Source organism: Coregonus lavaretus (assembly GCF_964263955.1).
Source record: "Coregonus lavaretus genome assembly, chromosome: 14".
In the NCBI taxonomy this organism is placed as follows: domain Eukaryota; kingdom Metazoa; phylum Chordata; class Actinopteri; order Salmoniformes; family Salmonidae; genus Coregonus; species Coregonus lavaretus.
In genome coordinates, this window is record NC_140001.1 from 17,213,408 (window position 1) to 17,236,349 (window position 22,942).

General features: G+C 40.1%; 3 protein-coding genes across 7 annotated transcripts; all 3 read left to right on the top strand.

The window, feature by feature from the left end:
- Positions 1–316: 316 nt before the first annotated feature.
- Positions 317–5,294, top strand: LOC311141948 (uncharacterized protein). 3 transcript variants are annotated; one of them, XM_084177467.1, is made up of 8 exons: positions 317–406; positions 1,256–1,740; positions 1,928–2,006; positions 2,333–2,377; positions 2,886–2,944; positions 3,141–3,170; positions 3,328–3,448; positions 3,731–5,294. In XM_084177467.1, exons 2-7 carry the CDS (start codon positions 1,307–1,309, stop codon positions 3,431–3,433), a joined length of 753 nt encoding a protein of 250 aa, XP_084033593.1. In that variant the 5' UTR covers positions 317–406; positions 1,256–1,306; the 3' UTR covers positions 3,434–3,448; positions 3,731–5,294. The 3 variants fall into 3 exon arrangements, with proteins under 3 accessions (XP_084033593.1, XP_084033594.1, XP_084033595.1); XM_084177468.1 differs by having other exon boundaries at positions 319–406; positions 1,288–1,740; XM_084177469.1 differs by having other exon boundaries at positions 342–406; positions 1,288–1,740; positions 3,753–3,838.
- A 1,526-nt stretch (positions 5,295–6,820) lies between these two features.
- LOC311141950 (uncharacterized protein) lies at positions 6,821–12,105 on the top strand. Of its 2 annotated transcripts, none has more exons than XM_084177471.1 (8): positions 6,821–6,907; positions 7,900–8,384; positions 8,572–8,650; positions 9,152–9,196; positions 9,705–9,763; positions 9,957–9,986; positions 10,144–10,264; positions 10,557–12,105. In XM_084177471.1, the coding sequence occupies exons 2-7, from the start codon at positions 7,951–7,953 to the stop codon at positions 10,247–10,249; spliced, it is 753 nt and encodes a 250-aa protein (XP_084033597.1). In that variant the 5' UTR covers positions 6,821–6,907; positions 7,900–7,950; the 3' UTR covers positions 10,250–10,264; positions 10,557–12,105. The 2 variants fall into 2 exon arrangements, with proteins under 2 accessions (XP_084033597.1, XP_084033598.1); XM_084177472.1 differs by having other exon boundaries at positions 10,579–10,664.
- Positions 12,106–13,648: 1,543 nt separating this feature from the next.
- Positions 13,649–18,781, top strand: LOC311141923 (uncharacterized protein). Of its 2 annotated transcripts, none has more exons than XM_084177432.1 (8): positions 13,649–13,763; positions 14,760–15,244; positions 15,432–15,510; positions 15,837–15,881; positions 16,390–16,448; positions 16,644–16,673; positions 16,831–16,951; positions 17,233–18,781. In XM_084177432.1, exons 2-7 carry the CDS (start codon positions 14,811–14,813, stop codon positions 16,934–16,936), a joined length of 753 nt encoding a protein of 250 aa, XP_084033558.1. In that variant the 5' UTR covers positions 13,649–13,763; positions 14,760–14,810; the 3' UTR covers positions 16,937–16,951; positions 17,233–18,781. The 2 variants fall into 2 exon arrangements, with proteins under 2 accessions (XP_084033558.1, XP_084033559.1); XM_084177433.1 differs by having other exon boundaries at positions 14,792–15,244.
- Positions 18,782–22,942: the final 4,161 nt, after the last annotated feature.

Below are 22,942 nucleotides of genomic sequence, written 5' to 3' on the forward strand. Positions count from 1 at the left end.
GCAGAGGCAGTTGCAGTGCGTTCTGTGTGGTGCATATGTTGAATTTATCGAACGTATGCCTCAAACTGTATGCGTAAACGGGTTGACGGAAATGGTAGCAGAAGGTGAATATTGAACTTTTGTTGCACACATATCTAGATGATGCTGCATACTATTTTGCGCAAAACACAGTCGGTGTGTTCAAATCTGACGTTTAATTTCACAAAAGCAGGATCCCTTCTAGCCATGATCCGGTTTGCAGCCAGCGATGCAGAAAGTTGCACCATGAGCGCCCCTCCAGCGCACTAGGTGGCAGTAATGTGTTCAGGAGCTGGTCATAAGACAAGTTGGATATGATCACTACGTACGTAGCTGTTTTTTGAAAGTGAGAAATTGCAAGTGTTAATTCTACGAGATATTAAGACAGGTATGTTATTGATTGTCTTATTCATGTTTCCTGCTTTATAATAGCTAACGTGTTTTACTCAGTCATAACAGACCTATAAACCTAGCTAGCTACTGTAGCAATCTAGCTAGTGCGTTAGGTTGCTGGCTAGATTGCTAGCTGTCTGAACGGGTGATTAAAATGTCAGGTCATGAATCAGGACATTTATAGTTGTAAATATTGTTTTTACATTAATGTAACATTAGTTTGCTTGGTGTCATTCCTATATAACTAACTAGCCATGCTAGCTACTATCTGAGTAGCTAGCTATCGATCGGCTTGTCACCGTCATAAATGGTTTGTCAGCTACTGTAAATTAATGGATGAACATGAGCAGAATGTTTAGCTACATCATAGAAGTATAATTATTTGTAATTGTATGGTTATCATCTATCATCATGAAGGGAGGGAGGCAACCCTGAGGTTACTGTCAAGGGGTTGGGACTACCAAGTACCATGATCGCCAACAACTGTCAGTCAAATGAATGTAATAATTTATTACATATGTAAAGCGCTTTTGATTATACAAGAATAATATCAAAGTGCATAAAATAAAGTTTTTTTTAAAACAAGAACAAAAATAATATATATATATATATATCAATTTGTCACGTCAACTATGACAGACAAATTGAGAAAAAAAATGGCAGTAGTCACATTGTAGGATTTTTAATGAATTGATTTGCAAATTATGGTGGAAAATAAGTATTTGGTCACCTACAAACAAGCAAGATTTCTGGCTCTCACAGACCTGTAACTTCTTCTTTAAGAGGCTCCTCTGTCCTCCACTTGTTATCTGTATTAATGGCACCTGTTTGAACTTGTTATCAGTATAAAAGACACCTGTCCACAACCTCAAACAGTCACACTCCAAACTCCACTATGGCCAAGACCAAAGAGCTGTCAAAGGACACCAGAAACCAAATTGTAGACCTGCACCAGGCTGGGAAGACTGAATCTGCAATAGGTAAGCAGCTTGGTTTGAAGAAAGCAACTGTGGGAGCAATTATTAGGAAATGGAAGACATACAAGACCACTGATAATCTCCCTCGATCTGGGGCTCCACGCAAGATCCCACCCCGTGGGGTCAAAATGATCACAAGAACGGTGAGCAAAAATCCCAGAACCACACGGGGGGACCTAGTGAATGACCTGCAGAGAGCTGGGACCAAAGTAACAAAGCCTACCATCAGTAACACACTACGCCGCCAGGGACTCAAATCCTGCAGTGCCAGACGTGTCCCCCTGCTTAAGCCAGTACATGTCCAGGTCCAAGACAAAAAGCAGTATCACTGTCAGCCCTGTGGAATATGCAGGTGAGTAACTCTGCCCTGTTTGGCATATAAATGCCCATATATAGTTCACCCAAGTTCATCAGCTGATATATCTGACCAGCTTCAGACCGCCAGCATATTTTAGATTTTCATTTGATTTGCATATATTGGTGTCTTAACACTTGAATAGCATATCAAATATGGACGGTCATGTTATGTACTCCTGCAGGATTGGACCAAGGGAGAAATACTTCCACTGTGAGAAGTGCAATCTCTGTTTAGCCAGTGATCTACGAGGAAATCACAAGGTGATTGTCAACCTCCACTATGACCCTTATTATATCTGTCGCTGGTCTGTAAATTGTCAATGGGCAATTCCATGGTAATGGAATTACGTTGAGATCAGATTTTTCACTTTCAAATATATACCAAACAAAAACTCTTGATTTCAAAGTTTAGCAAACCGTACAACTCTAAAATCAATGGTTTTTGTTTGGCACATATATTAATGTGAAAATTCTGAGATTTCAGCTTAATTACGTTAATGTGGAATTGCCCCAATACAATACTGCTAATGCCATGGCTCTTGTCATTCACTTGATTTATCTGTACTAGACTGTTTGTTTGGTTTCAGTGTGTTGAAAATGTTTCAAGACAGAACTGCCCAGTGTGTATGGAGGTAAGATAATGAATAGTAAGATCAGTTAGATGATTGCTGTGCATTTCACTTTATTATGTTGTTTATTATACACTTGAGTGTACAAAACATGAAGGACACCTGCTTTTTCCATGACATGGACTGACCAGGTGAATCCAGGTGAAAGCTATGATCCCTTATTGATTTCACTTGTTAAGTCCACTGCAACGCTGCAGGATTTTTCACGCTCAACAGTTTTCAGTGTATCAAGAATGGTCCACCACCCAAAGGACATCCAGCCAACTTGCCACAGCTGTGGGAACCATTGGAGTCAACATGGGCCAGCATCCCTGTGGAACGCTTTCGACACCTTGGAAAGTCCATGCCCCGCAACTCAATATTAGGAAGGTGTTCCTAATGTTTGGTATACTCAGTGTACAATATTGTTTTATAGAAATTCACAACCTGTATATGAAAATGTCATAAGTACTTTTCCTCATACAGTTTATAATCGATACATACATAATGTTTTGTCTTCTCTCTAACTAAGGATATGCACACATCCAGAATAGGACCTCACGTTCTTCCGTGTGGCCATCTTCTACACAAGTATGACATTTTCTTCATAATACTCTCAAAACCATTGTCATTAGCCTATATGACCTAAAAAAAAAAAAGTTGCATTGATGCCACTGTTAATCTGATGGCTGATACAGCAGGTGCATTAGTGGAGTCTTACTTACTCTTGTCTTCTGGTCTATGGAATTATTTTTAGAATGTTCACTGGTTTTCTTTTGTTTTTCAGAACTTGCTTTGATGACATGGTTCAAATTGGGTAATACCCCTATTCCTTTTCAAATATTGTGCTACTAATCATATATTGATCCTAATTACTTTCAATAACTTATCAATCATATCATTTGCATGACTTTCATATAAGCAGTTATGATCTGTGTGACTAGGAATATTGCCTCTATATATTTCCTCTTCAGTGCGTATCGCTGCCCACTCTGTATGCACTCGGCCTGGAATATGGAGGACTACGGGGAGGAGATGGACAAAGAGATGGCTCAGTCACCCATGCCCACTGAATACTAGGATGCCACTGAGAAGGTATGTCATAATATGACACATGTATTCACTTTGAATGTGAAATGGAACTTTAAAGCAAAAAAAAAAACATGCTGACCTCAATGCTTGTGTTCTGGGATACTGTGACTACACTGATCTGGTGTAGATTTACATTGGTTTATTTTATGTGAGTCACTTCAGGCTTGTATATTCAGATATGAGGGATATTTAAACTTCCTTTTGAAGTTTCAGTATTGAGCACTACTTCTGCCTCATGACATGGTTTGCTCAGCCTTTCCTTTCTCATTTTCCCTGACTGTACAGTGCCTTTTCATGCTCTGGGAAGGAAGTGCAGTGGCTGTGGGTTCTACAACACAGCACAGGATGGGGGACTGATACAACAGCCCAAGGAGCCACAGCCCCAGGAGCCACAGCAAGAGCCAGAGCAGCAGCCCCAGTCCCCAGTGCCAGAACCATAGAATTAGAATACCTATAATTCTATGGAGAGAACATTAGGAGTCCACCCCATAGTTATCTTTATGCTTCACCCTACTCCCCCAGTCTACACAGACTTAACTATACTATCCACCTCTTTCCCAACATTGCTCTGCCAAGAGTACAGTTAGTCATGCCTGGGTTCCAGAACCTGGTTCCAGGTCCTTGGGGTCCCGAACTTTGATCCACAGTCTATTGTGTTGTACAGCAGTTTTGGGATTGAATTTCTGTTATTACAAACTCATTAAAAAGGCATTGCTATTGAACAATTTGTTTCTCAGATAAAAAGCCAGCAGAAGAGAATTGTGAATGAGGAATTCATTTTCTTAGAGATTCTCCGGTACTTTTGTATACTTTTTAGCCAGTAGTTCTGAAAGTAGAACTCGCTAGCCAAAAGTGGTCCCCGAAAATTGCGTACTGCGTGTCATATGTGCAGATATGTGCACCACATCATTGCTCTCTACTGTGTCCGCTGAGCCATTGGGCCCGCCTTGCAACCTCATTGGATAATGCTGGGCAGACCTCTTGCTAGCTGTCGCTCAAATGTGAGGGGCTGAAGCTCGTTGACTAGAACTCAAATTGCTAGGGGTTTGGACCACGTGGGGGGAAATGTAGGGAAAATGGAGCGGCACAGCTTCAAGAAAACAGTCGCTTTCAAACTAGGGATTTTGTGGCTGATTGAGGTAAGACAGTAATTCTGCTCATAGATTATGCATTGAGGTTTAAAAAATACTTTCTTAGTCGCCAAAGTACTGGAGCATGTCTTTAATGTGAAAATCAGATGCCTATAAAGTCAGCCACACATAATTTATTCCCCATTTTTGTCCCAAGATGGAATGGATTCATATGTCAATAATAATGCTTTCACAAAATGTATATATTTTTTTTTTTGTGGCGTGGGGATATTCTTTTTTATATATGTTTTGTGAGGAGTTTGGCAATGTTTGAGCGGCTTTGCGTGTCTAAAAGCCAAACTAATTGCTTTAGACTGACATTTTACAATGGTAATGTTTGTAAAACTCAGGTATTTTATATACTGTGTAACATCAAATCTGGTTAATTCCATGTATGAGTTGAATAAACATTTTACATAGTCCTGTGGATTATCATGAATAACACATGTATGTAAATTATTGAATAAATACTGCAGTTAGACAATGGCTGTTGGCAACTATATCTCACTCCATGCTTAACTCATTGTTGGTACTGTTGCTCAAACAAAGGAGAAAAGTGGAGTATGAAAATATTGCATCTGTATTGCCTTTGGTGTCATTCATTGATGCAGGTGTTGGGATTCAGTGATATTTAACGTAACTAATAATAAATACCATGATGGTGTTGAATGTAATTTCAGATTTGTGTCAGTTATCCCAAAAATAAATAGTGAATAGTGGTGGTAAAGTGTTCTTTATAAAAACAAATGCAATGGACATTCTGTGAAATGTATAGAAAGCCCATCAAATTATACACATGTACAGACTGGAAATACCAACATAAAAATAGAATTCTTGCCTGCTTTTGTATAAGCTTTAAATGGCAGGAACTGGCTGAGGGCTGGTTATGTATACAGTAAAGCAAACTGGCACCGCAGATGTGACGCCATCAGTGGTTCCCAATGGAACTGGCTGCCCAAGTTAGTACTGAAGAGACTGGGGTTGGAGTTGGCCCAATGATGTGTGGGGCTGGGTGAGGAGTTGGCCCAATGAAATGTGGGGCTGGGGAGGAGTTGGACCAATGATGTGTGGAGCTGGGGGAGGAGTTGTTCCCACATGGAATTCTTGGAACGTGATTATGTCAGTGACTGATGGCAGAGCTGTTGTGCCACCATCAGAAGTCAGACAGGGAGAATCAGTCACTGCGATGATGACTGGTTGTTGTGAAGAAGACTCCTTTTCTGGACAGTTTAGTGAATCCGCTGATGAGTTGTCAGTTTGAAGGGAGGTTTGTGAAGGATTGTGAGGCTGCGTTCAGGTTAAAACTGTCTGGTGGTTTGCAGAGGTCTTGAAAAAGAAGGGTCAACACTGCAAATATTGACTCTGCATAAACTAAATGTAATTGTCAATAAAAGCCTTTGACACTTATGGAATGCTTGTAATTATACTTCAGTATACCATAGTAACATCTGACAGAAATATCTCATAACACTGAAGCAGCGAACTTTGTGAAGACCAATACTTGTGTCATTCTCAAAACTTTTGACCACGACTGTACTATACTGTTCATGTCCCCTGTATATATGTTGTAGGCCTATGATTCCAAGTAAACACTGCTCCCTTGTGGCATGACACCACTACTTTCTGAAGCAAATTGATTTTCTGATACCACAAAACAGCTGGCCTATCAGACGTTAGAAGGGTTAAATTGTTATTTTGTTGGAGGAAAACCTGACTAATTGGGTTGCCTGTACTGAGTAATTTTCATGAGGGTTGTAGCCAGAGCAGTTGCAGAGTTATAGCTAGAAGGGATTTTGTGAAATTAACATAAACAGTTTATATTTGTTTTGCATTTTAGCCAACCCTAACGCTTCAAATACACTGACTGTGTCATTGCGTTTTGGTACACCAGAAGTACATTTATTTCAAATGGAATGCTGCGTTTGCCTTGCAGCATTGTGTTGCAGAGGCAGTTGCAGTGCGTTCTGTGTGGTGCATATGTTGGATTTATCGAACGTATGCCTCAAACTGTATGCGTAAACGGGTTGACGGAAATGGTAGCAGAAGGTGAATATTGAACTTTTGTTGCACACATATCTAGATGATGCTGCATACTATTTTGCGCAAAACACAGTCGGTGTGTTCAAATCTGACGTTAATTTCACAAAAGCAGGATCCCTTCTAGCCATGATCCGGTTTGCAGCCAGCGATGCAGAAAGTTGCACCATGAGCGCCCCTCCAGCGCACTAGGTGGCAGTAATGTGTTCAGGAGCTGGTCATAAGACAAGTTGGATATGATCACTACGTACTAGCTGTTTTTTGAAAGTGTTAATTCTACGAGATATTAAGACAGGTATGTTATTGATTGTCTTATTCATGTTTCATGCTTTATAATAGCTAACGTGTTTTACTCAGTCATAACAGACCTATAAATTTAGCTAGCTACTGTAGCAATCTAGCTAGTGCGTTAGGTTGCTGGCTAGACTGCTAGCTGTCTGAACGGGTGATTAAAATGTCAGGTCATGAATCAGGACATTTATAGTTGTAAATATTGTTTTTACATTAATGTAACATTAGTTTGCTTGGTGTCATTCCTATATAACTAACTAGCCATGCTAGCTACTATCTGAGTAGCTAGCTATCGATCGGCTTGTCACCGTCATAAATGGTTTGTCAGCTACTGTAAATTAATGTATGAACATGAGCAGAATGTTTAGCTACATCATAGAAGTATAATTATTTGTAATTGTATGGTTATCATCTATCATCATGAAGGGAGGGAGGCAACCCTGAGGTTACTGTCAAGGGGTTGGGACTACCAAGTACCATGATCGCCAACAACTGTCAGTCAAATGAATGTAATAATTTATTACATATGTAAAGCGCTTTTGATTATACAAGAATAATATCAAAGTGCATAAAATAAAAGCTAAAATAGTTTTTTTTTAAACAAGAACAAAAATATATATATATATATATATATATATATATATATATATATATATATATATATATATATATATATATATACAGTGGGGGAAAAAAGTATTTAGTCAGCCACCAATTGTGCAAGTTCTCCCACTTAAAAAGATGAGAGAGGCCTGTAATTTTCATCATAGGTACACGTCAACTATGACAGACAAATTGAGACATTTTTTTTCAGAAAATCACATTGTAGGATTTTTAATGAATTTATTTGCAAATTATGGTGGAAAATAAGTATTTGGTCACCTACAAACAAGCAAGATTTCTGGCTCTCACAGACCTGTAACTTCTTCTTTAAGAGACTCCTCTGTCCTCCACTTGTTACCTGTATTAATGGCACCTGTTTGAACTTGTTATCAGTATAAAAGACACCTGTCCACAACATCAAACAGTCACACTCCAAACTCCACTATGGCCAAGACCAAAGAGCTGTCAAAGGACACCAGAAACCAAATTGTAGACCTGCACCAGGCTGGGAAGACTGAATCTGCAATAGGTAAGCAGCTTGGTTTGAAGAAAGCAACTGTGGGAGCAATTATTAGGAAATGGAAGACATACAAGACCACTGATAATCTCCCTCGATCTGGGGCTCCACGCAAGATCCCACCCCGTGGGGTCAAAATGATCACAAGAACGGTGAGCAAAAATCCCAGAACCACACGGGGGGACCTAGTGAATGACCTGCAGAGAGCTGGGACCAAAGTAACAAAGCCTACTATCAGTAACACACTACGCCGCCAGGGACTCAAATCCTGCAGTGCCAGACGTGTCCCCCTGCTTAAGCCAGTACATGTCCAGGTCCAAGACAAAAAGCAGTATCACTGTCAGCCCTGTGGAATATGCAGGTGAGTAACTCTGCCCTGTTTGGCATATAAATGCCCATATATAGTTCACCCAAGTTCATCAGCTGATATATCTGACCAGCTTCAGACCGCCAGCATATTTTAGATTTTCATTTGATTTGCATATATTGGTGTCTTAACACTTGAATAGCATATCAAATATGGACGGTCATGTTATGTACTCCTGCAGGATTGGACCAAGGGAGAAATACTTCCACTGTGAGAAGTGCAATCTCTGTTTAGCCAGTGATCTACGAGGAAATCACAAGGTGATTGTCAACCTCCACTATGACCCTTATTATATCTGTCGCTGGTCTGTAAATTGTCAATGGGCAATTCCATGGTAATGGAATTACGTTGAGATCAGATTTTTCACTTTCAAATATATACCAAACAAAAACTCTTGATTTCAAAGTTTAGCAAACCGTACAGGTAGCTTAGTGGGTAAGAGCGCTGTGCCAGTAACCGAAAGGTCGCTGGTTCTAATCCCTGAGCCGACTAGGTGAAAAATCTGTCGATGTGCCCTTGAGCAAGGCACTTAACCCTAATTGCTCCTGTAAGTCGCTCTGGATAAGAGCGTCTGCTAAATGACTAAAAATGTAAAAAAATGTAAAATCAATGGTTTTTGTTTGGCATATATATTAATGTGAAATTTCTGAGATTTCAGCTTAATTACGTTAATGTGGAATTGCCCCAATACAATACTGCTAATGCCATGGCTCTTGTCATTCACTTGATTTATCTGTACTAGACTGTTTGTTTGGTTTCAGTGTGTTGAAAATGTTTCAAGACAGAACTGCCCAGTGTGTATGGAGGTAAGATAATGAATAGTAAGATCAGGTAGATGATTGCTGTGCATTTCACTTTATTATGTTGTTTATTATACACTTGAGTGTACAAAACATGAAGGACACCTGCTTTTTCCATGACATGGACTGACCAGGTGAATCCAGGTGAAAGCTATGATCCCTTATTGATTTCACTTGTTAAATCCACTGCAACGCTGCAGGATTTTTCACGCTCAACAGTTTTCAGTGTATCAAGAATGGTCCACCACCCAAAGGACATCCAGCCAACTTGCCACAGCTGTGGGAACCATTGGAGTCAACATGGGCCAGCATCCCTGTGGAACGCTTTCGACACCTTGGAAAGTCCATGCCCCGCAACTCAATATTAGGAAGGTGTTCCTAATGTTTGGTATACTCAGTGTACAATATTGTTTTATAGAAATTCAGAACCTGTATATGAAAATGTCATAAGTACTTTTCCTCATACAGTTTATAATCGATACATACATAATGTTTTGTCTTCTCTCTAACTAAGGACATGCACACATCCAGAATAGGACCTCACGTTCTTCCGTGTGGCCATCTTCTACACAAGTATGACATTTTCTTCATAATACTCTCAAAACCATTGTCATTAGCCTATATGACCTAAAAAAATTGTTGCATTGATGCCACTGTTAATCTGATGGCTGATACAGCAGGTGCATTAGTGGAGTCTTACTTACTCTTGTCTTCTGGTCTATGGAATGATTTTTTGAATGTTCACTGGTTTTCTTTTGTTTTTCAGAACTTGCTTTGATGACATGGTTCAAATTGGGTAATACCCCTATTCCTTTTCAAATATTGTGCTACTAATCATATATTGATCCTAATTACTTTCAATAACTTATCAATCATATCATTTGCATGACTTTCATATAAGCAGTGATGATCTGTGTGACTAGGAATATTGCCTCTATATATTTCCTCTTCAGTGCGTATCGCTGCCCACTCTGTATGCACTCGGCCTGGAATATGGAGGACTACGTGGAGGAGATGGACAAAGAGATGGCTCAGTCACCCATGCCCACTGAATACTAGGATGCCACTGAGAAGGTATGTCATAATATGACACATGTATTCACTTTGAATGTGAAATGGAACTTTAAAGCAAAAAAAAAAACATGCTGACCTCAATGCTTGTGGTCCCTTGTGTTCTGGGATATTGTAACTACACTGATCTGGTGTAGATTTACATTGGTTTATTTTATGTGAGTCACTTCAGGCTTGTATATTCAGATATGAGGGATATTTAAACTTCCTTTTGAAGTTTCAGTATTGAGCACTACTTCTGCCTCATGACATGGTTTGCTCGGCCTTTCCTTTCTCCTTTTCCCTGACTGTACAGTGCCTTTTCATGCTCTGGGAAGGAAGTGCAGTGGCTGTGGGTTCTACAACACAGCACAGGATGGGGGACTGATACAACAGCCCAAGGAGCCACAGCCCCAGGAGCCACAGCAAGAGCCAGAGCAGCAGCCCCAGTCCCCAGTGCCAGAACCATAGAATTAGAATACCTATAATTCTATGGAGAGAACATTAGGAGTCCACCCCATAGTTATCTTTATGCTTCACCCTACTCCCCCAGTCTACACAGACTTAACTATACTATCCACCTCTTTCCCAACATTGCTCTGCCAAGAGTACAGTTAGTCATGCCTGGGTTCCAGGTCCTTGGGGCCCCGAACTTTGATCCACAGTCTAGTGTGTTGTACAGCAGTTTTGGGATTGAATTTCTGTTATTACAAACCCATTAAAAAGGCATTGCTATTGAACAATTTGTTTCACAGATAAAAAGCCAGCAGAAGAGAATTGTGAATGAGGAATTCATTTTCTTAGAGATTCTCCGGTACTTCTGTATACTTTTTAGCCAGTAGTTCTGAAAGTAGAACTCGCTAGCCAAAAGTGGTCCCCGAAAATGGCGTACTGCGTCTCATATGTGCAGATATGTGCACCACATCATTGCTCTCTACTGTGTCCGCTGAGCCATTGGGCCCGCCTTGCAACCTCATTGGATAATGCTGGGCAGACCTCTTGCTAGCTGTCACTCAAATGTGAGGGGCTGAAGCTCGTTGACTAGAACTCAAATTGCTAGGGGGTTGGACCACGTGGGGGGAAATGTAGGGAAAATGGAGCGGCACAGCTTCAAGAAAACAGTCGCTTTCAAACTAGGGATTTTGTGGCTGATTGAGGTAAGACAGTAATTCTGCTCATAGATTATGCATTGAGGTTTAAAAAATACTTTCTTAGTCGCCAAAGTACTGGAGCATGTCTTTAATGTGAAAATCAGATGCCTATAAAGTCAGCCACACATAATTTATTTCCCATTTTTGTCCCAAGTTGGAATGGATTCATATGTCAATAATAATGCTTTCACAAAATGTATTTTTTTTTTTTTGTGGTGTGGGGATATTCTTTTTTATATATGTTTTGTGAGGAGTTTGGCAATGTTTGAGCGGCTTTGCGTGTCTAAAAGCCTAACTAATTGCTTTAGACTGACATTTTACAATGGTAATGTTTGTAAAACTCAGGTATTTTATATACTGTGTAACATCAAATCTGGTTAATTCCATGTATGAGTTGAATAAACATTTTACATAGTCCTGTGGATTATCATGAATAACACATGTATGTAAATTATTGAATAAATACTGCAGTTAGACAATGGCTGATGGCAACTATATCTCACTCCATGCTTAACTCATTGTTGGTACTGTTGCTCAAACAAAGGAGAAAAGTGGAGTATGAAAATATTGCATCTGTATTGCCTTTGGTGTCATTCATTGATGCAGGTGTTGGGATTCAGTGATATTTAACGTAACTAATAATAAATACCATGATGGTGTTGAATGTAATTTCAGATTTGTGTCAGTTATCCCAAAAATAAATAGTGAATAGTGGTGGTAAAGTGTTCTTTATAAAAACAAATGCAATGGACATTCTGTGAAATGTATAGAAAGCCCATCAAATTATACACATGTACAGACTGGAAATATCAACATGAAAATAGAATTCTTGCCTGCTTTTGTATAAGCTTTAAATGGCAGGAACTGGCTGAGGGCTGGTTATGTATACAGTAAAGCAAACTGGCACCGCAGATGTGACGCCATCAGTGGTTCCCAATGGAACTGGCTGCCCGAGTTAGTACTGAAGAGACTGGGGTTGGAGTTGGCCCAATGATGTGTGGGGCTGGGTGAGGAGTTGACCCAATGAAATGTGGGGCTGGGGAGGAGTTGGCCAATGATGTGTGGAGCTGGGGGAGGAGTTGGCCAATGATGTGTGGAGCTGGGGGAGGAGTTGTTCCCACATGGAATTCTTGGAACGTGATTATGTCAGTGACTGATGGCAGAGCTGTTGTGCCACCATCAGAAGTCAGACAGGGAGAATCAGTCACTGCGATGATGACTGGTTGTTGTGAAGAAGACTCCTTTTCTGGACAGTTTAGTGAATCCGCTGATGAGTTGTCAGTTTGAAGGGAGGTTTGTGAAGGATTGTGAGGCTGCGTTCAGGTTAAAACTGTCTGGTGGATTGCAGAGGTCTTGAAAAAGAAGGGTCAACACTGCAAATATTGACTCTGCATAAACTAAATGTAATTGTCAATAAAAGCCTTTGACACTTATGGAATGTTTGTAATTATACTTCAGTATACCATAGTAACATCTAACAAAAATATCTCATATCACTGAAGCAGCGAACTTTGTGAAGACCAATACTTGTGTCATTCTCAAAACTTTTGACCACGACTGTACTATACTGTTCATGTCCCCTGTATATATGTTGTAGGCCTATGATTCCAAGTAAACACTGCTCCCTTGTGGCATGACACCACTACTTTCTGAAGCAAATTGATTTTCTGATAACACAAAACAGCTGGCCTATCAGACGTTAGAAGGGTTAAATTGTTATTTTGTTGGAGGATAATCTGACTAATTGGGTTGCCTGTACCGAGTAATTTTTATGAGGGTTGCAGCAAGAGCGGTTGCAGAGTTATAGCTAGAAGGGATTTTGTGAAATTAACATAAACAGTTTATATTTGTTTTGCATTTTAGCCAACCCTAACGCTTCAAATACACCGACTGTGTCATTGCGTTTTGGCACACCAGAAGTACATTTATTTCAAATGGAACACTGCGTTTGCCTTGCAGCATTGTGTTGCAGAGGCAGTTGCAGTGCGTTCTGTGTGGTGCATATGTTGGATTTATCGAACGTATGCCTCAAACTGTATGCGTAAACGGGTTGACGGAAATGGTAGCAGAATGTGAATGTTGAACTTTTGTTGCACACATATCTAGATGATGCTGCATACTATTTTGCGCAAAACACAGTCGGTGTGTTCAAATCTGACGTTAATTTCACAAAAGCAGGATCCCTTCTAGCCATTATCCGGTTTGCTGCCAGCGATGCAGAAAGTTGCACCATGAGCGCCCCTCCAGCGCACTAGGTGGCAGTAATGTGTTCAGGAGCTGGTCATAAGACAAGTTGGATATGATCACTACGTACTAGCTGTTTTTTGAAAGTGAGAAATTGCAAGTGTTAATTCTACGAGATATTAAGACAGGTATGTTATTGATTGTCTTATTCATGTTTCCTGCTTTATAATAGCTAACGTGTTTTACTCAGTCATAACAGACCTATAAACCTAGCTAGCTACTGTAGCAATCTAGCTAGTGCGTTAGGTTGCTGGCTAGATTGCTAGCTGTCTGAACGGGTGATTAAAATGTCAGGTCATGAATCAGGACATCTATAGTTGTAAATATTGTTTTTACATTAATGTAACATTAGTTTGCTTGGTGTCATTCCTATATAACTAACTAGCCATGCTAGCTACTATCTGAGTAGCTAGCTATCGATCGGCTTGTCACCGTCATAAATGGTTTGTCAGCTACTGTAGATTAATGTATGAACATGAGCAGAATGTTTAGCTACATCATAGAAGTATAATTATTTGTAATTGTATGGTTATCATCTATCATCATGAAGGGAGGGAGGCAACCCTGAGGTTACTGTCAAGGGGTTGGGACTACCAAGTACCATGATCGCCAACAACTGTCAGTCAAATGAATGTAATAATTTATTACATATGTAAAGCGCTTTTGATTATACAAGAATAATATCAAAGTGCATAAAATAAAAGCTGAAATAGTGTTTTTTTTTTAAACAAGAACAAAAATAATATATATATATATATATATATATATATATATATATATATATATATATATATATATATATATATATACAGTGGGGGAAAAAAGTATTTAGTCAGCCACCAATTGTGCAAGTTCTCCCACTTAAAAAGATGAGAGAGGCCTGTAATTTTCATCATAGGTACACGTCAACTATGACAGACAAATTGAGACATTTTTTTCCAGAAAATCACATTGTAGGATTTTTAATGAATTGATTTGCAAATTATGGTGGAAAATAAGTATTTGGTCACCTACAAACAAGCAAGATTTCTGGCTCTCACAGACCTGTAACTTCTTATTTAAGAGGCTTCTCTGTCCTCCACTCGTTACCTGTATTAATGGCACCTGTTTGAACTTGTTATCAGTATAAAAGACACCTGTCCACAACCTCAAACAGTCACACTCCAAACTCCACTATGGCCAAGACCAAAGAGCTGTCAAAGGACACCAGAAACCAAATTGTAGACCTGCACCAGGCTGGGAAGACTGAATCTGCAATAGGTAAGCAGCTTGGTTTGAAGAAAGCAACTGTGGGAGCAATTATTAGGAAATGGAAGACATACAAGACCACTGATAATCTCCCTCGATCTGGGGCTCCACGCAAGATCCCACCCCGTGGGGTCAAAATGATCACAAGAACGGTGAGCAAAAATCCCAGAACCACACGGGGGGACCTAGTGAATGACCTGCAGAGAGCTGGGACCAAAGTAACAAAGCCTACCATCAGTAACACACTACGCCGCCAGGGACTCAAATCCTGCAGTGCCAGACATGTCCCCCTGCTTAAGCCAGTACATGTCCAGGTCCAAGACAAAAAGCAGTATCACTGTCAGCCCTGTGGAATATGCAGGTGAGTAACTCTGCCCTGTTTGGCATATAAATGCCCATATATAGTTCACCCAAGTTCATCAGCTGATATATCTGACCAGCTTCAGACCGCCAGCATATTTTAGATTTTCATTTGATTTGCATATATTGGTGTCTTAACACTTGAATAGCATATCAAATATGGACGGTCATGTTATGTACTCCTGCAGGATTGGACCAAGGGAGAAATACTTCCACTGTGAGAAGTGCAATCTCTGTTTAGCCAGTGATCTACGAGGAAATCACAAGGTGATTGTCAACCTCCACTATGACCCTTATTATATCTGTCGCTGGTCTGTAAATTGTCAATGGGCAATTCCATGGTAAAGGAATTACGTTGAGATCAGATTTTTCACTTTCAAATATATACCAAACAAAAACTCTTGATTTCAAAGTTTAGCAAACCGTACAACTCTAAAATCAATGGTTTTTGTTTGGCATATATATTAATGTGAAAATTCTGAGATTTCAGCTTAATTACGTTAATGTGGAATTGCCCCAATACAATACTGCTAATGCCATGGCTCTTGTCATTCACTTGATTTATCTGTACTAGACTGTTTGTTTGGTTTCAGTGTGTTGAAAATGTTTCAAGACAGAACTGCCCAGTGTGTATGGAGGTAAGATAATGAATAGTAAGATAAGTTAGATGATTGCTGTGCATTTCACTTTATTATGTTGTTTATTATACACTTGAGTGTACAAAACATGAAGGACACCTGCTTTTTCCATGACATGGACTGACCAGGTGAATCCAGGTGAAAGCTATGATCCCTTATTGATTTCACTTGTTAAGTCCACTGCAACGCTGCAGGATTTTTCACGCTCAACAGTTTTCAGTGTATCAAGAATGGTCCACCACCCAAAGGACATCCAGCCAACTTGCCACAGCTGTGGGAACCATTGGAGTCAACATGGGCCAGCATCCCTGTGGAACGCTTTCGACACCTTGGAAAGTCCATGCCCCGCAACTCAATATTAGGAAGGTGTTCCTAATGTTTGGTATACTCAGTGTACAATATTGTTTTATAGAAATTCACAACCTGTATATGAAAATGTCATAAGTACTTTTCCTCATACAGTTTATAATCGATACATACATAATGTTTTGTCTTCTCTCTAACTAAGGATATGCACACATCCAGAATAGGACCTCACGTTCTTCCGTGTGGCCATCTTCTACACAAGTATGACATTTTCTTCATAATACTCTCAAAACCATTGTCATTAGCCTATATGACCTATAAAAAAAAAGTTGCATTGATGCCACTGTTAATCTGATGGCTGATACAGCAGGTGCATTAGTGGAGTCTTACTTACTCTTGTCTTCTGGTCTATGGAATTATTTTTAGAATGTTCACTGGTTTTCTTTTGTTTTTCAGAACTTGCTTTGATGACATGGTTCAAATTGGGTAATACCCCTATTCCTTTTCAAATATTGTGCTACTAATCATATATTGATCCTAATTACTTTCAATAACTTATCAATCATATCATTTGCATGACTTTCATATAAGCAGTGATGATCTGTGTGACTAGGAATATTGCCTCTATATATTTCCTCTTCAGTGCGTATCGCTGCCCACTCTGTATGCACTCGGCCTGGAATATGGAGGACTACGGGGAGGAGATGGACAAAGAGATGGCTCAGTCACCCATGCCCACTGAATACTAGGATGCCACTGAGAAGGTATGTCATAATATGACACATGTATTCACTTTGAATGTGAAATGGAACTTTAAAGCAAAAAAAAAACATGCTGACCTCAATGCTTGTGTTCTGGGATACTGTGACTACACTGATCTGGTGTAGATTTACATTGGTTTATTTTATGTGAGTCACTTCAGGCTTGTATATTCAGATATGAGGGATATTTAAACTTCCTTTTGAAGTTTCAGTATTGAGCACTACTTCTGCCTCATGACATGGTTTGCTCGGCCTTTCCTTTCTCCTTTTCCCTGACTGTACAGTGCCTTTTCATGCTCTGGGAAGGAAGTGCAGTGGCTGTGGGTTCTACAACACAGCACAGGATGGGGGACTGATACAACAGCCCAAGGAGCCACAGCCCCAGGAGCCACAGCAAGAGCCAGAGCAGCAGCCCCAGTCCCCAGTGCCAGAACCATAGAATTAGAATACCTATAATTCTATGGAGAGAACATTAGGAGTCCACCCCATAGTTATCTTTATGCTTCACCCTACTCCCCCAGTCTACACAGACTTAACTATACTATCCACCTCTTTCCCAACATTGCTCTGCCAAGAGTACAGTTAGTCATGCCTGGGTTCCAGGTCCTTGGGGCCCCGAACTTTGATCCACAGTCTAGTGTGTTGTACAGCAGTTTTGGGATTGAATTTCTGTTATTACAAACCCATTAAAAAGGCATTGCTATTGAACAATTTGTTTCTCAGATAAAAAGCCAGCAGAAGAGAATTGTGAATGACGAATTCATTTTCTTAGAGATTCTCCGGTACTTTTGTATACTTTTTAGGCAGTAGTTCTGAAAGTAGAACTCGCTAGCCAAAAGTGGTCCCCGAAAATTGCGTACTGCGTCTCATATGTGCAGATATGTGCACCACATCATTGCTCTCTACTGTGTCCGCTGAGCCATTGGGCCCGCCTTGTAACCTCATTGGATAATGCTGGGCAGACCTCTTGCTAGCTGTCACTCAAATATGAGGGGCTGAAGCTCGTTGACTAGAACTCAAATTGCTAGGGGGTTGGACCACGTGGGGGGAAATGTAGGGAAAATGGAGCGGCACAGCTTCAAGAAAACAGTCGCTTTCAAACTAGGGATTTTGTGGCTGATTGAGGTAAGACAGTAATTCTGCTCATAGATTATGCATTGAGGTTTAAAAAATACTTTCTTAGTCGCCAAAGTACTGGAGCATGTCTTTAATGTGAAAATCAGATGCCTATAAAGTCAGCCACACATAATTTATTTCCCATTTTTGTCCCAAGTTGGAATGGATTCATATGTCAATAATAATGCTTTCACAAAATGTATTTTTATTTTTTTGTGGTGTGGGGATATTCTTTTTTATATATGTTTTGTGAGGAGTTTGGCAATGTTTGAGCGGCTTTGCGTGTCTAAAAGCCTAACTAATTGCTTTAGACTGACATTTTACAATGGTAATGTTTGTAAAACTCAGGTATTTTATATACTGTGTAACATCAAATCTGGTTAATTCCATGTATGAGTTGAATAAACATTTTACATAGTCCTGTGGATTATCATGAATAACACATGTATGTAAATTATTGAATAAATACTGCAGTTAGACAATGGCTGATGGCAACTATATCTCACTCCATGCTTAACTCATTGTTGGTACTGTTGCTCAAACAAAGGAGAAAAGTGGAGTATGAAAATATTGCATCTGTATTGCCTTTGGTGTCATTCATTGATGCAGGTGTTGGGATTCAGTGATATTTAACGTAACTAATAATAAATACCATGATGGTGTTGAATGTAATTTCAGATTTGTGTCAGTTATCCCAAAAATAAATAGTGAATAGTGGTGGTAAAGTGTTCTTTATAAAAACAAATGCAATGGACATTCTGTGAAATGTATAGAAAGCCCATCAAATTATACACATGTACAGACTGGAAATATCAACATAAAAATAGAATTCTTGCCTGCTTTTGTATAAGCTTTAAATGGCAGGAACTGGCTGAGGGCTGGTTATGTATACAGTAAAGCAAACTGGCACCGCAGATGTGACGCCATCAGTGGTTCCCAATGGAACTGGCTGCCCAAGTTAGTACTGAAGAGACTGGGGTTGGAGTTGGCCCAATGATGTGTGGGGCTGGGTGAGGAGTTGGCCCAATGAAATGTGGGGCTGGGGAGGAGTTGGACCAATGATGTGTGGAGCTGGGGGAGGAGTTGTTCCCACATGGAATTCTTGGAACGTGATTATGTCAGTGACTGATGGCAGAGCTGTTGTGCCACCATCAGAAGTCAGACAGGGAGAATCAGTCACTGCGATGATGACTGGTTGTTGTGAAGAAGACTCCTTTTCTGGACAGTTTAGTGAATCCGCTGATGAGTTGTCAGTTTGAAGGGAGGTTTGTGAAGGATTGTGAGGCTGCGTTCAGGTTAAAACTGTCTGGTGGGTCTGTCTCCTTCCGGGCGTCTGGTATTACGGTCTCAGCGTCAGCGACTGTTGGCTGAAGGGTTGTCTGTGGTGGACCAATTACCTCTGAGGAAGACTCATTGGACTCAGAGGATTCCAGGCGTCTTAGTTCTAAGATAGAATTCATGCAGACTGACCTGTTTTCACAAATATAAATAACATTTTAGTGTAGAGACAGAAACACAGCAGACCTTTTACACTGTCTATTCACTTTGTAATCTTGGACAGTATGGTGCAATAGATTTATAAGACAATGATACAAGTATTGTATAAATGGAGATGCTCACTGGTTTGGAAGATGTTACTGTCCCCATAAAGAAAGCACAAAGGGTGGTCCTTAGAATCTCCACTTTATTTTCCTTAATTTCTGAAAAACGTAGTACATTTTCAGTTGGACCCTCAACACTACTATGGTCAAAGACAAGTAGTAAAACTGTTACACTAATCATTACCTTGATTAGTTTGAGTATCCTGTCCTCTTTAGCATAAAAAGGAGTTTACAGCCCAAATGAATACAAATTGAAAGCTGATGTTCCTACTGCATATCCTGTGCAGATAAGACTAGAATAAAATAGGACATTATGAACAGATGTTTTTGGATGGGGCATGTTTATATGCAAGACAAGCTAAAGTGGGTGCGATCAACCAAGTCTCACGCCATGATAATTCATTTGACTCATTTCCATGGCAATACCTTTCAAATTCAACCCCCAAAAAACGTTCAATTAGAGAGTAGCAGCAAACTGATTCAGATGTTTATCTTTACTGAATAATTAGAGAACAAATGAACCAATGGTATGTGAAGACAAAACTCTAAGCTTGGTAAACATGTTTTTGTGGTTTCAGTGTTAACAATGAAAAACTGTCTAGTCATCACAGGAAGAATGTTTTTTATTTAATCATAGGAAACCAGCAAACCGAAAGAACATCCTTATTTCTTTGGAGGGAAAAAACAAACAGACTGCAGATTGCTTGAAGCAGAGAAGCTGCAATCACATTGCAGCATAATGCGAGTACATGGTAATTTGATCATAAAATATATGGATGGTAGTTATCCTATTCCAACTACACCTTTTTTCTTTATGTTCAGTTCCTTAGTATACGAGTATTAGTCAGAGAGCGAGCAGGTTAAAACATAGTGCATTCGGAAAGTATTCAGACCCCTTCCCTTTTTCCACATTTTGTTACAGCCTTAATTCTAAAATTGATTAAATTATTATTTTTTCCTGATCAATCTACACACAATACCCCATAATAACAAAGTGAAAACAGGTTTTTAGAAATTGTTGCAAATTTATTAAAAATAAAAAACAGAAATACCTTATTCAGACCCTTTGCTACGAGACTCAAAATTGAGCTCAGGTGCATCCTGTTTCCATCGATCATCCTTGAGATGTTTCTACAACTTGATTGGAGTCCACCTGTGGTAAATTCAGTTGATTGGACATGATTTGGGAAGACACACGCCTTGTCTATATAAAGGTCACATAGTTGACGGTGCATGTCAGCAAAAAACCAAGCCATGAGGTCGAAGGAATTGTCCGTAGAGCTCAGAGACAGGATTGTGTCAAGGCACAGATCTGGAGAAGAGTACCAAAACATGTCTGCAGCATTGAAGGTCACCAAGAACACAGTGGCCTCCATCATTCTTAAATGGAAGAAGTTTGCAACCACCAAGACTCTTCCTAGAGCTGGCCACCCGGCCAAACTGAGCAATCGGGGGAGAAGGGCCTTGGTCAAGGAGGTAACCAAGAACCCGATGGTCACTCTGACAGACCTCCAGAGTTCCTCTGTGGAGATGGGAGAACCTTCCAGAAGGACATTGATCTCTGCAGCACTCCACCAATCAGGCCTTTATGGTAGAGTGGCCAGACGGAAGCCACTCCTCAGTAAAAGACACATGACAGCCCGTTTGGAGTTTGCCAAAAGGCACCTAAAGGACTCAGACCATGAGAAACTAGATTCTCTGGTCTGATGAAACCAAGATTGAACTCTTTGGGCTGAATGCCAAGCGTCACGTCTGGAGAAAACCTGGCACCATCCCTACGGTGAAGCATGATGGTGGCAGCATCATGCTGTGGGGATGTTTTTCAGCGGCAGGGACTGGGAGACTAATCAGGATCGAGGGAAAGATGAACGGAGCAAAGTACAGAGAGATCCTTGATGAAAACCTGCTCAGGACCTCAGACTGGGGCGAAGGTTCACCTTCCAACAGGACAACGACCCTAAGCACACAGCCAAGACAACGCAGTAATGGCTTCGGGACAAGTCTCTGAATGTCCTTGAGTGGCCCAGCCAGAGCCCGGACTTGAACCCAATCGAACATCTCTGGAGAGACCTGAAAATAGCTGTGCAGCGACGCTCCCCATCCAACCTGACAGAGCTTGAGCAGATCTGCAGAGAAGAATGGGAGAAACTCCCCAAATATAGGTGTGCCAAGCTTGTAGCGTCATACCCAAGAAGACTCGAGGCTGTAGTCGCTGCCAAATGTGCTTTAACAAAGTGAAGTTTCTGAATACTTGTGTAAATTAGGTTTTTTATTTTTAGTACATTTCCAAAAATGTCTAAAAACCTGGTTTTTGCTTTGTCATTGTTGGGTATTGTATGTAGATTGGGGGAGGGGGGGGTAACAATTTAATCAATTTTAGAATAAGGCTAACATAACAAAATGTGGATAAAGTTAAGGGCTCTGAATACTTTCCCACTGCACTGTAACAAATTCACGGCGAGGGACAGGTTTGTGGATGCGGCGAGATGGCAATGGAGGGTCCTCGATGTAAAAGGTGGGAGTGATTACCTGGCCTCCACAATCCCCCGACCTCAACCAAATTGAGATGGTTTGGGATGAATCGGACCGCAGAGTGAAGGAAAAGCAGCCAACAAGCGCTCAGCATATGTGGGAACTCCTTCAAGACTGTTGGAAAAGCATTCCAGGTGAAGCTGGTTGAGAGAATGCCGAGAGTGTGCAAAGCTGTCAAGGCAAAGGGTGGCTATTTGAAGAATCTCAAATATAAAATATATTGATTTGTTTAACACTTTTTTGGTTACTACATGATTCCATGTGTTATTTCATAGTTTTGTCTTCACTATTATTCAACAATGTAGAAAATAGTTTTAAAAAAGAAAAACCCTTGAATGAGTAGGTGTTCTAAAATTTGACCGGTAGTGTATGTAAATAAGGTATGTTTTTTATTTTAAATACATTTTCTAAAAACCTGTTTTTGCTTTGTCATTATGGGGTATTGTGTGTAGATTGATGAGGACATTTTTTATTTAATCAATTTTAGAATAAGGCTATAAATGTTACAAAATGTGGAAATAGTCAAGGGGTCTGAATACTTTCCTTGGAAACTGTAGATAATCTTATTTCACCACAGGTTATGTTCAATATCAAAATGTGGTTACCAAATCCAGAGAGTAGATGAGTAATGAGTAACAGTAATAACTGACGCATCTCTATTGGCACATTAAATAGAAAACAAGACTGTCAAAACACATTCCCTCTCACGTAATGCAACATGCTTTGACAAAACCAGTGATTCACC

Excerpts from the sequence above, each read along its gene's own strand:
- LOC311141923 (XM_084177432.1), top strand. The coding sequence starts at position 14,811 with ATGGCCAAGACCAAAGAGCTGTCAAAGGACACCAGAAACCAAATTGTA. Across the intron at positions 15,245-15,431 it reads CAGCCCTGTGGAATATGCAG|GATTGGACCAAGGGAGAAAT; the intron begins GTGAGTAACTCT and ends GTACTCCTGCAG. Across the intron at positions 15,882-16,389 it reads ACTGCCCAGTGTGTATGGAG|GATATGCACACATCCAGAAT; the intron begins GTAAGATAATGA and ends TCTCTAACTAAG.
- LOC311141950 (XM_084177471.1), top strand. The coding sequence starts at position 7,951 with ATGGCCAAGACCAAAGAGCTGTCAAAGGACACCAGAAACCAAATTGTA. Across the intron at positions 8,651-9,151 it reads ATCTACGAGGAAATCACAAG|TGTGTTGAAAATGTTTCAAG; the intron begins GTGATTGTCAAC and ends GTTTGGTTTCAG. Across the intron at positions 9,764-9,956 it reads TGTGGCCATCTTCTACACAA|AACTTGCTTTGATGACATGG; the intron begins GTATGACATTTT and ends TTTGTTTTTCAG.
- LOC311141948 (XM_084177467.1), top strand. The coding sequence starts at position 1,307 with ATGGCCAAGACCAAAGAGCTGTCAAAGGACACCAGAAACCAAATTGTA. Across the intron at positions 2,378-2,885 it reads ACTGCCCAGTGTGTATGGAG|GATATGCACACATCCAGAAT; the intron begins GTAAGATAATGA and ends TCTCTAACTAAG. Across the intron at positions 3,171-3,327 it reads GATGACATGGTTCAAATTGG|TGCGTATCGCTGCCCACTCT; the intron begins GTAATACCCCTA and ends TTTCCTCTTCAG.